The following is a 12,156-nucleotide window of genomic DNA, read 5'->3' as shown; positions in this document are numbered from 1 at the left end:
TCACACAACGAAAGCGTCTGGCTTTGAACCCGCGCCCACCTAGTTTTAGCTGCCACGCCAAGTCGGGCACGCGAGCATCGACGTGCCTCGGCTGACAAAGTTCGATGTTTCTACTGCTACAGTTAATTCAGCTTTTTTTTTTTTTTTCCTCTCTTTCCTACGTTTTTCTTTTCTCCTCTCTTGTGGAAAAGACAGAGAACAGCTACCGAAGGAGTGCTGTACACTCCGCCTACTGCTCTCTGGGCGGCCATGTTGGGTTTAGCAGCTGATGCTGTATCAATGACGAACAGAAATGGCGCGCGTTATAGATTTCACCAAAATGAAATTGCGTGTGTGCGCATTTTCGTTCTATTTATATGCGTCGTGTTGTGGCACGTATTACGTTTGTGTTTGAGATTCGTTGTCGTGGGATCTTTAGACGCACTGTGCAATTGTGTACGTGTCCATCGCGAAGTAAAAAATTTGTGAAATTTAGCTTGCTTAGTAACGAGGTGCGAATTTTTCCAACATGTTTCGGTATGATATATGCATGATGTCCAACATAATCATGCTGAGCACTAAGCAGACAACGGGTAGACTATCGATAAGTAAGTGCTCGTTTTTGCTTTTTGGATCTTATTAAAACGTCGTACTATAATGCATACTCGAAGCCATGTTTAAAATGATGCCACATTATTACCGGTTGACAACTGCTGTCTACGGTAGTTAAGAATCATTCAAGTCCGTAGAATAGGTTGTATTACTTTTTATGGCTGGCAGTTTACAAGGGTAGCGATTACGCGGGTTCGATAACACCGTTGCGAAGGCGGTCTGCAGAGCAAGGAATCCGAACAGCATATCGAAAAAGATATTGAAGACGAGCTATTTGCACTAGATTAAGTTTTTATATTTTCGTTTGGCCTCCCTAATATACAAGCAGAAATCTCTTTACTTTTTTACTTAATTACTGAGACTGGGTATAACGGAATCGATGGACGTATATGCAAATAGTGTTGCTGGTGTGCTAAACGCAGTCATAGCGAATGGCGGGAAGGAGGGGGCGGGGGGGGGCATCACCTTGGTTCAAACGCGGCGCGTTACACGAAGCCCCTAGAAACAGTTTAGGTATATAGCTGTATGATATATCGCCATGTTGTCTTCGACTTGCATTATATTTATAAATCGGCGGAAACTTCGTTCCAGGTATCACGACCGAGGGTGTAATCGATAACTCGTGAGGACGAGTATAACACCTCAGTAGCGCCCAACTGCGTGCAGTTCGAGGCTGGCGAACGTCTTGTAACTTAAACTTATATTGCGCTACGAAATCGCAAATTGCTACGAATTTTTCTCGACTGGTTTCAACGTATGAGTTGAAACCCGAAACAATTCGCGGCGCCATGTCAATAATGCGGCGTCGGCCTCGTGGGAGCGTCGTGTGGAAGTTAGGGGGCGCAGCTGCTTTTTCATGGTTGCTGCTTACGTTGTTTGCGTCCACGCGAAAAGATCTTATTCAAGATGACAACTCTGTCTTTCAGCCACCTCAACCGGCGCTTATGCAACACAATCTACGGGCTGACAGCGAGGTAAGCCTGCACCGATTCCCTTAGTACGACATGTATTCGTGTGCCTATAAATGAAGTCCAGCAGGTCTATGTTGAATTAGCCAAAATTCCCAGGCTTAAATTTAACGTACTGGCGAGTGGATGCGAAATTCATATAATATTTAGGCCAACAATATTTTATCTTTCTGTTACAACAATATTTCCATGTTATATTGAGCTGCGCAACCTATAGAGTGGTAAGCGTATCTAAAAGCTTCTTTGCTATATCTTGCTATAACCCTGCACTTTGGTTTAACGTACATAATTCATATATGATAATAAGATCTTTGTTGCCATGCAAAAGTGTGAAATAAATAAGTAAAGTGATGCGTAATTGCCATTAATTCCGTCATATTCATATAGATTTTTCATCAATAGGATTTTAAGAAAATCCTTTATTTATTTATGGCACAAAATTGAAAACCGTTTCTTCCTTTACAGTTACGTCGATTTTTTTTAATTATCCTCTCAATGAACAATATATCCCGGAAACTTATCGCTTGAGTATGTTGGTATACTGCTCTATCGGGATATGGTAGGTGAATAGGGACTACGCTAATAAACTAGATTCAGTTTTTGTACTGGTATGCGCACCTCAGTCGTTACCCGCTAAGCAACCAGCTAGACTGGCAGCCCCATGCTTTCCTAGTTGCTTAGCGTTTCCATCCGGGCTCACAACGGGTGATATCTTTCTTCACGCGCGTATTTTCCACATCGCTGCATTCCCCCTACGGCTGCTTAGTGGCTTTAGGTTGCCCACAGCAACTTCAGCCTGCGACGGCCGCCTTTAAGCCCTCCCCCACCCACAACCGCCGCCTTCACTTCTACCACAACGGTAGGATGCGGTTACTTCGTCAGGGACCCATAGCTTCGGCCTTGAAGGCAGGTCGACCGACCGAATAACCGGAAAAGCCTTCGGGGAAATTCCCTTAACGTGACGGCATGGAACGCAAACAGCTTAAAGAGGTCTGATAGCTAGAAGTCAGTAAGCGGTTTCTGGTTCGAGCTCCCCAAAGACCAATTCTGCCATTCTTGGTATACCATCTATTCTTCTCTTTCCCAAGGGAACGCGTTAGAAAAAGGGACGACACCATACGAACGACGTACTTTTCGAGTCGCTTCGAATTTTCTCTATGATCTATGTCTTTTTAGAAATAAAACTATAATTGCGGCAACATTAATCAAACGTGGCTTTAACGTGTAGATACTTTTTTGTTGGCTCGGCTAGCTTGAACGTTGTATTTTATATAAGTGATATCGAAAGATACAGAACAACAGAGTAGGTTTACATTTATTTGCTCACATAAGCCTTCTTCGTCCCATGAGCTGTTAGGCACTAAAAAATGAAGTGTTCAAAATAAAGCAGATGAACTTGAATACGAGCAGCGGTAGCACGAATTTTATACAGCTATACAGTGTTGCATGATAAGGGACTTAGCAAGAATATTGACTTACTGTTACAGATGAATGGTGCTAGTACGAGCGCTGGTCCCATCGTTCCTGCAGTGAACGTCGCCCCCGACGTTTTACCTCCTTTGGCACGTCGTCGTATGCGGAAACAAGGGGATCCTGAGGAGCCGCGTACGACAAAGATAAACGCTGACCAGGAAGAGGGTCAAGGGGTGATAAAGTTTCCAGTCGATCCTAAAGCACCAGGTGAAGGTGGAGTCGCTGTACAGATGCCTGCGAACTTAAGCGGGGAAGCCAAACGGAGATACGACAATGGCTGGCAGAATAACGCCTTTAATCAGTTTGCATCCGATATGATCTCCCTGCACAGAAGTCTGCCTGACATGCGTCAAGAAGGGTAAGCACTTAGAATATCCCCACTGTGCCAACTTCCGCAACCACGGCACTTTTCTTTCTTAAAAAAATCGTTGAAAACTCAAATCACACTGGTGCTCTACTGATGCTATGTTTACTATTGTCGCTTGCACTCTGTAGCGCTTATTTTTGGTTTATAGTAATTTCATGGCAGCGATAGATAGAGCAATTATTGACTATGAAGAAAATTGTTCTACCTGAACAGTGAGAATGACTTGTGAGAGTCTAAGCGGTAGACCTTTGCTGTGGCAAAAGGAACGGAATCTGTAGTACTACTGCAAATATGCAGAGTGCACGATGTTGCACGTATCCTGAAGATACGCATAATGAAGAACGAAAATATAAGATCAAGAAAATAGAATACATAGCCGAGAAGGAGAACAACTATTGAGGTTTCAAAATGCTTCAGTCGACACAAAAATATTGATTTCCAACCCAGGTCTTGCAAGCTGGGTATGCGAACAGCATTTGAAAATATAGAATGGCGAGCGCTGCGGCGTACTAGAAGCTCGTGGTCGTCTAAATCATAAACAACGGTTCGTGCATTTGCACTGCAGTGTCTTCCTAGCGGCAATAAATGGCGCCAAGATATATTATATCTCTCATAAACGATACGCGCTTCTCAAGTCTGCTTCTGTCCCTAGTCGTGTTCTCATATGTATGCTAATTTTATGGATAGCTGCCTCTTTTTCGTCACGTCGCCGCTCTCTCAGCCCGTATGTGAAATGGGTCCGTCCGTGCTGCTTGCTTCGTTGCATCTGGCTGAGCTCCCCTTCCGTCATCGCACTTACCTTGCCTCTCTCTTCCCCGACCCCCCGTTCTTCCCGTCGGTAGAGGTTCATGCAGAAAGTGAGGCTTCCCAGTTCCCACTTGGCATGGCGTCGCCTCAAGGTTCGTTCTTTCAGCCAGATCCGAGAGAGATAACTGCGCAGCCGCTTTGCCATCCGAGTCGCGCCTGGGTCCCCTCCTTCCCCATCGCTGAACCACTGCGACATCCACCGGCCGCTGAGGCAGCCTCGTGTAATATGTGTCAAACGTTTCTGAGGGGTCCAACCGGTACACTAACGCCGTCGCCACCACTACCTAGGCACTCCTGCTGCTGTTCAGGTATATCCTGCGCATTGTATCCTGCCTCACAAGGGAGAGGAGTGCAGATAGGTTTGCTCATTCTCAGTTTTAAGTGAGCCTAACTGTCAATGCCTACTCTACCTCTAGGATCGTACCTCTCGTACTACTGCTATTGTACGAGGTAACAGTTTTAGAAATGGCGTGCGAAGGAAGGATTGCAGATGAATGGCCTAGTTGGCATTCGTTAACCGTCTGCTTACTTAAAGCCAGAAAAAGAAACGCTAACTGACGTACATGGCCTGGCTGCACCTGCTATGGCGGACTGTATAGGCATTGCAGGGGAGCTGCGGTAGCTGTTGCCGCAATGCCTTACATCCATACGCCAAACGTAGCTCAACCGAACAGGAAAGCCGGCGAAAAGCTAGCGTTAGTAATACTGCTAATATGGGAACAGAATACGCTTCGATGCGCCCGAGACTATTAGGAACAGCAACGGCGTTTATTACGATTAGAGGAGACAAATTGCTGTTTGTTATGCATTATACATAGCATGTCGCGCTCGAAGCGAGGAAAGGGGGCAAGACCTATTACTTTTAGGCGATGCGATACACTGTAATCGGCATTCTACAGCCTTACGAACTGGTGGGAACAGTCAGTAAAGAGCCTTAACGATGCCGCTGGATGAATGTTGCCAATGTTTGACGAAGCTGACTGAAGCTTTTTATGCGATTGCTGTCTTAGCCGAGAAACTTCACTTATCTCGGCAATTTTATTGCTGACTTGCAGATGCCGTTCACAGAGCTTTCAGAAAGATTTGCCAGTGACAGCGGTAATCATTTGCTTCCACAATGAAGCATGGAGCGTACTATTGAGAACTGTTCATTCAGTAATTGGCCGATCACCTAAGCACTTACTCAAGGAGATCATACTTGTTGACGATTTCTCGGACATGCCCCACCTCAAGGTAAGTTATAATAGATAACTATTATACGGAAGATATCGTAATATCAGAGGTAAAGTACACTAAACAAAGACAGCAAATTTCTACGAGGGTCTTCAAAGCCAGCAATATTATGAGATGTTAGATCAGCATAAACTTCCCTATCTAGCCCGAAAAACCTTTTTTCTACGAGGGTCTTCAAAGCCAGCAATATTATGAGATGTTAGATCAGCATAAACTTCCCTATCTAGCCCGAAAAACCTTTAACCATTTGGGAGCTATTATCAGTTCTTAGTGACTAAACTTTGTTCAGATGTCAAGCAGTAGATCGAGTGAATCTCAGTTGAAAATTGCCTTTACGTAGATCAATACTGGATAAAGTTCCTCATAAACAAATGCATTTATGTTGGTCATATTCTAGGATCAGTTAAAAAGATACGCAGACGAGCTGGGTATTGTAAAGATTATTCGGGCCACTAAGCGGGAGGGCCTGATTCGAGCCAGGTTACTCGGGGCGAAGGCTGCAACGGCTCCAGTTCTTACGTTCCTCGACTCGCATTGCGAGTGCACGCAAGGTAAGAATGAGATGCTCAAAACCGGCGCACTGACGTTCATTACGTGCTGCTGCTATGTATCGATTACGGTAATCTGCCAGTAGGGAAACTGGGCTTTGCTTAACACCTGTTGAAAAGGATTTCCAACAAGCTATTACATTAGTACTTAACCAAGGTTCCGCAGTGAGAAAAATTGCTCTGCTCCCATCGAAGACTTTTTAAGAATAGCTTACATGGGTACGTCAGGTCCTAAGTCATTGAGTGTTCGACCATATTTTTAATGAAACTTTTTTCCAACACTTTCCAGTGAGACGTTATAGTAGAAAAGAAATATGAGTCACGAAGCCATGTGTGATGTAAGACTCTGCGAAAGGTCGAACAACTCAAACACTGTTTGAAAAGAATAATTGTTTTTTTTTTTTGTTCTATTTAGAGAGTTAAATCATAGATGACACATGCCTCAGATTTTAGTTTTTAATTCATTCGAAGAAAAAAATGCTCATCACAGGCTGGCTAGAGCCTCTTTTGGACCAGATCGCTGAGAATCTGATAAAAGTGGCGATTTTTGAAAGTGACGGTATGGATGATTCGGGTTTTATCGTTCCACGTAATTCGGCTGTTACCTGGAACCTGTAGTTCGCCCGGATAACAATATCACATGGGCAAAGCGGCGGATTGGAATCTCGCCCAAAAAAAACTGTCAAGGTGTAAAACATGTTGAAACTAGTAGGCGAAACCATCTATTTATGCTAGTGGGTCGGCCCGTAGAAATGTCTACAGCATCGTTGTTACGTGAAAGCGGTGCGCTGCGATAAACAGCTAGTCTGATGATTTCCAAAGATGCATATCCTATGTATGTCAGCTAGCAATCGGAAATCCGCTATTGAATTTACAGATCACTCACGCTTAACTCGAAGCATATTAGATGGATACGAACACATTCTATTCAACTACATGGCGTTTGTTGCAAACACCCCCTGAAAGTTGATGGCTTCCAAAGGAGTAAATGACAAAGGGAAAGAAACTAAGTTCCCGATTATGGACGGCGAGGGTTGATGTTCTTCGAAAATATATGTTTCGCGAAGTAAACCTGTAAAAGGACTGAAGATCTAAAATAATGTGAACATGAAACATGAACTCATACGCGTTCATGGACGAGTGGCTTTGCCGGAAGCAAATATTGCTTACCTGTTGAAGATGTACTACAAAAGAGTTGATGTCCTTTCGGATTACAGGATGGCTTGAGCCGTTACTGCAACGAGTTGCTGAAGATGAAACTAATGTGGTATGTCCTGTTATCGACGTTATCAATGATAAAACATTCGAGTATCACCATCGGCCGGGCTTATCGGTGATCAATGTCGGCGGCTTTGATTGGAATCTACAGTTTGACTGGCATGCGGTCCCGCAGAGGTATGTTCATAATGAAAAGTAATGAGCAACTTTCAAGCAGTCTATAAGTAGGATATAAAAACTAGTTAGAACTGCCAATGTAGGCCTTCGAAAGCAGATTCAAGATCTCGCATTGTTGGAGTAACGGGAAAGAAAGTAATGAATAAGCGCGTTCGTTTTCTTTGGATATGTGCAGTAAATACTACTTCTAAGCATATGAGCAGTAAATTGTTTTGAGACGCTTGGGAGCGGTTTGCTGTTAGTAATAATAATATGACGTTATTTAACCGCTGCCCGTGCACTTAATTAGGACTGAAATGCACGTATTCTTGTTAATTCATGCTGGCTGGCAAAGAAACAATTACTAACCAGTCATGGCGCTTCAGCGGCTTCACGGACACAATGACATTGCAATTAGAAAAGCAATTTAGTAATTCTTGAGTGAGTGAAAAAAGTAGCGTAACTTAGAGATTTTGACCCGCTTCTATTTACTATAAAATAAACAGATTACAGTGAAAAAAGTTGACTTTTTGTCACTGCAATCTGTGCGAGCCAGACAAAGGTCGGAGGAAACAACCGTAAAGAGGGAGATTAAACAGTAGCGGTCTCATTGGTCTTGTGTGTTTTTTCCATATGTTGCCTACTATGATCGTCCTGGCCAGGGTAAAGGATCAGTTAAAGAATAATTGGTCTCCAGTGCCTAGCCCAACAATGGCTGGCGGACTCTTCACTATTTCGAAAGCTTATTTCGAAAAACTTGGTCTTTATGATAGCGGATTTGACATCTGGGGTGGAGAAAATCTCGAGCTATCATTTAAGGTAAATACAAACAACTTATTGGCAATCACATTTATTCGTAGTTACTAGTTATTGTTAATAATGCTAGCTTAAGTAGGTAATTGTTGCACCTTGCACCAAATATGGAAAGCCGTCATTTATACCCAAATGACTGAAGGGAACTAAAACCTGTATTAAGCCTCATTTTTACGTTCGTGTTTGCAGTATAACAGTTTGTTTCGTTTGTAATGACACACCGCCGCGCCGTTGGACGATGTACAGCACAATCTTTTTCAAACTATTTGACGATGTGCTTAACTTGTTACCTACCTATTAATGTCACTGCTGATCCAGAAAGAGCAATAGTCAAAGCATAGAACATTCGCACCGCATAAAGGTCAATAAAAGTATACGCACCAATAAAGTTCTTATTCAATATTATGCTGGGTGTAGAACGCCGTCCTTCTGTTACTGTTACTGCCTCACTTAGCACTTGATGTTTTATTTTTTGTGCTTGTGCTTCTGCTAGACGTGGATGTGCGGGGGACGTCTAGAAATCGTTCCGTGCTCGCACGTGGGCCACGTTTTTCGCAAAAGGTCCCCGTACAAATGGCGGAAGGGTGTAAATGTTCTTAAGAAGAACTCAATACGTCTAGCCAAAGTTTGGATGGACGACTATGCTAAATATTACTTCGACAGAATAGGACCCGACCTGGTAAGATATAATTAGTACTAGATTATTTGTCTTATTATTTTTCATTATCGAAGTCAGCGACAACAGATAACCTGTTGTCGTTTGAAAAGACATGTTATCGCAAAGCTTATGAAATTAAATTTATTATACTTCGCGAAGGGACGACCATTTCCTAGCGTACGCCTATGAGAAGTTTGTAGCATCTCCAGTCTATATAATATGCTATTTATATGCACGTAAAATCGTGCTTATGGCTTATATAGCCATTCTATATATACGCTGAGCTTTTGGCCTTCACTACTACAATTATTATTAAAATTTAATTGTTGTTAATAGAAATTAATGCAAAATCATACGGCATTTCAGAGTGACTATGGTGATATTTCGGAACGCATTGAACTGCGTAAGCATCTGAACTGTAAATCTTTCGAATGGTATGTAAAAAACATCTACCCTGAGCTATTTATTCCGGGAGAAGCGGCGGCTACGGGCGAGATCCGAAACCTCGCATTCGGTTCAGAATGGTGCATGGATAGGTTAGTGTATACCTTGTTACTATCTCATTATTTTTTTCTTTTGTAAAAACGTAAGAATCGCTTGTTTGTGAAGGTCGGATGAGTGAAATCTTAGATGAAGTGGTAGAGACAGTCTTAGGTTCGTTAGAGGCTAAAGCAACAAACTGGTCGCAAATAATAATAGTCGAAAGCTGCGATTTGTTTTCTTATTACAGCAAGGGGGCTGTTGATAAGGTTGTTTCTGTATACCGCTGTCACGGTCAGGGAGGAAACCAGTACTGGCTATTTTCGAAAACCGGTGAAGTACGTCGAGACGATCTTTGCCTTGACTACGCAGGAGGCGATGTTACCCTTTATCCTTGTCATGGGTCAAAAGGCAATCAATATTGGAGATATGATATAAATGTAAGTGTATTTTTATACAAATAAAAAAAAAGTGATCATTCCATAAAGTAAAAAAAAATTAGCAAAATGCTCAGATGTAAGCGTGACATAGCATGGATGCTGGCATCACCGGCGTTCGTTATATTGGATTACCAACTTTCCCGAATTTTCCGCTCAAGGTTTCTGTTTTTAAATGTGTTCTATAGAATTAATGCGACTGAGAGAGAGAGAGAGAGAGAGAGAGAGAGAGAGCAGAGTAATGTTGTCGCACATAATAGGGCACTATGATTACGAGAACTAAAAAATGTGTCTCCGCTGTAAAAATGTCAGATATGAACAATGGGTCGTAATTGCTTACCGCTCAAAAATAACTAAATTCCCGTCGCCGGAGCAGGAGAACATTTCTGACTAAATTAAAGCTCTAGATTCAATTTTAAATGGGTATACACAAGGGGATACATAACCTTACTAGTTATTACGAAATTTGAAGCAAATTTCTAAACACTTTTTCTGCAATGTTTTAATTAAATCATTAGGACAAAACTCTGAAGCACGGCAGTAGTCAAAAGTGTTTGGCTATCAACGAGATGAAGACAGGCCTCTCTATGGAAACCTGCAACCCGTCTGTCGACCGGCAATCATGGAAATTCGCGAACTTCAACATTTCTAAACTCGAAGATTCGTAAAGGACTAAAATGTCTCTAGCTACATCGTTCTCGATCCTTGAGACACCCAGGACGTTTCAGAGTCTGTATGCGGAGTCCGTTGCCTTTTAAGGACATTGTCCACCGTTTAGCAGCTCATCCGTTGCAACGAAGGCTGGAACGAAAGGACATAGGCTGCGAACTTTTGTAGCCAAACTGAGTCAACGAAATTGGCCTCAAGTCGAACCGTCGGTTGCATCAGCACAGAAATAGCCTGTTCTTGCTATATATATATATATATATATATATATATACAGTAGGCAAAATACATCACTATTATGAACGATAACGCCCATACATCGGCAGTGCAATGGTCGAAGGTGCTAGCACCAGGAAACCACCGAGTTGTTTGTTGACATTGTTGTGATACCATCATTTTTAGTGAAAAAAGCTAAGAGCTAGCGGCGTTTTGACTAGCAGTTTCACCAGTACTAGTATATATATCGAGAGAGAGAGAGAGAGAGAGAGAGAGAGAGAGAGAGAGAGAGAGAGAGAGAGAGAGAGAGAGAGAGAGAGAGAGAGAGAGAGAGAGAGAGAGAGAGAGAGAGAGACGGATGTGTTAGGTAGCACATAATTGAACCTTTCAGTGGCTTTCTACGCGTGACGTGCTAATGAATGTAGAGAAGTATAGTAATATAATGTCAAGTTCAAAAGAAACTGATTGAGTGGTTATCTTGAATGAACAACAAAGTTTAGTCTGTTTCTATTTAACTTAACCTTATCACTATTTTATTATTCTATACGGTGCATTCAGAGATCTGCGAGCTGAAGACGAAGGTCACCAAATGTGTTTTAATCCAGTCACATAGAGGGTTTATGAAAATCAAAGGCCACTTTTATGTATGGCAAAGTAAGTTCAATTGCTTGTCGATTTTTACATCACTAATTGATAAAATGTAATTTGATCTAATACGTTTAAGTAGAACTTGCGGCCTCTGTGAAATGCCAAGTTGTCAGAGAAGCAAGTTACTAATGTCGTGATAGGAATAGGAAGCTCCAAAGACACTAACTCACAGTGGAACGCAGAGTTAGAAACACGCCATCTTTTGATTTGTGTGAATGACGGGTGACTGAAGTGACAGTGACAGTGACCGTGGGACGGGAACTGTGAATAAACGAATATAAAGCTTGAGTTTTAAACGTAGCAGAGGGTAAACAAAATATTCCAGTCAAATTAGAGTGACAGAAACGGACGAATCATTTTGTCGTCATCGAAAAACATCATAATATAACAGCACGAAAATCGACGTATTTCCGTAATGCTATGTGAAATATGGACGTAGTTAAAATTTAGGATGATCCGATTTTTCCGTTGGCGTTGAGCGAGATGTAATGTAGTGCATCGGATGGAAATGTGTACAATGCCTTTGTATTGAGATGAAGTCGTCGGCTCCACGTAGTCACGGAACGTTCTTTGAAATCATGTGCCTTATGAAGAAAGAGGAAATACATTGTTTTTAGAAATGGAAAAGAGAAATAAATTATTTGGATGACCCCTATTACTGTTTGTGCGCTCTTAACTTAATTATGAATTGAAAAAAGCTAGGCGCAATTTTCACGCGAGATTCCCTTTCTGATTCCTGCAAACTTCGTTTTTGGTTTTTAAGAATAAGAACTTTAGACTTGTAACTGGGCCACGGAGCAGCTTTGGCTCCTAGAACCGAACACTTTTACCTTGCTTACCCCGAATTTACCTGAGTCCCGTCTAACACAGGTGAGGG

The 12,156-nt window shown here is 42.3% G+C and overlaps 1 protein-coding gene across 2 annotated transcripts in view; it reads left to right on the top strand.

Annotated features, from left to right (window-relative positions):
- LOC111265309 (putative polypeptide N-acetylgalactosaminyltransferase 9) overlaps positions 1–11,934 on the top strand; it is a 73,687-nt gene extending 61,753 nt beyond the window's left edge. The window contains exons 1-11 of one of the 2 annotated variants that reach the window (XM_086970435.1): positions 529–587; positions 1,183–1,565; positions 3,047–3,390; positions 5,262–5,439; positions 5,837–5,990; positions 7,205–7,382; positions 8,024–8,180; positions 8,668–8,853; positions 9,199–9,368; positions 9,563–9,752; positions 10,268–11,934. In XM_086970435.1, the coding sequence (XP_086826561.1) occupies positions 1,380–1,565; positions 3,047–3,390; positions 5,262–5,439; positions 5,837–5,990; positions 7,205–7,382; positions 8,024–8,180; positions 8,668–8,853; positions 9,199–9,368; positions 9,563–9,752; positions 10,268–10,417 (1,893 nt within the window). In that variant the 5' untranslated portion in view covers positions 529–587; positions 1,183–1,379 and the 3' untranslated portion in view covers positions 10,418–11,934. Of the gene's footprint in view, positions 1–528; positions 588–1,182; positions 1,566–3,046; positions 3,391–5,261; positions 5,440–5,836; positions 5,991–7,204; positions 7,383–8,023; positions 8,181–8,667; positions 8,854–9,198; positions 9,369–9,562; positions 9,753–10,267 lie in introns of those variants that run through there. The other variant, XM_022841873.2, reaches the window with a different exon arrangement.
- The last annotated feature ends 222 nt before the right edge of the window (positions 11,935–12,156 follow it).

Source organism: Varroa jacobsoni, unplaced genomic scaffold (genome assembly GCF_002532875.2).
Source record: "Varroa jacobsoni isolate VJ856 unplaced genomic scaffold, vjacob_1.0 scaffold_953, whole genome shotgun sequence".
NCBI classification, from domain to species: Eukaryota; Metazoa; Arthropoda; class Arachnida; order Mesostigmata; family Varroidae; genus Varroa; species Varroa jacobsoni.
Note: the sequence above shows the minus strand (reverse complement) of the source record. Positions and strands in the feature narration are given on the sequence as shown.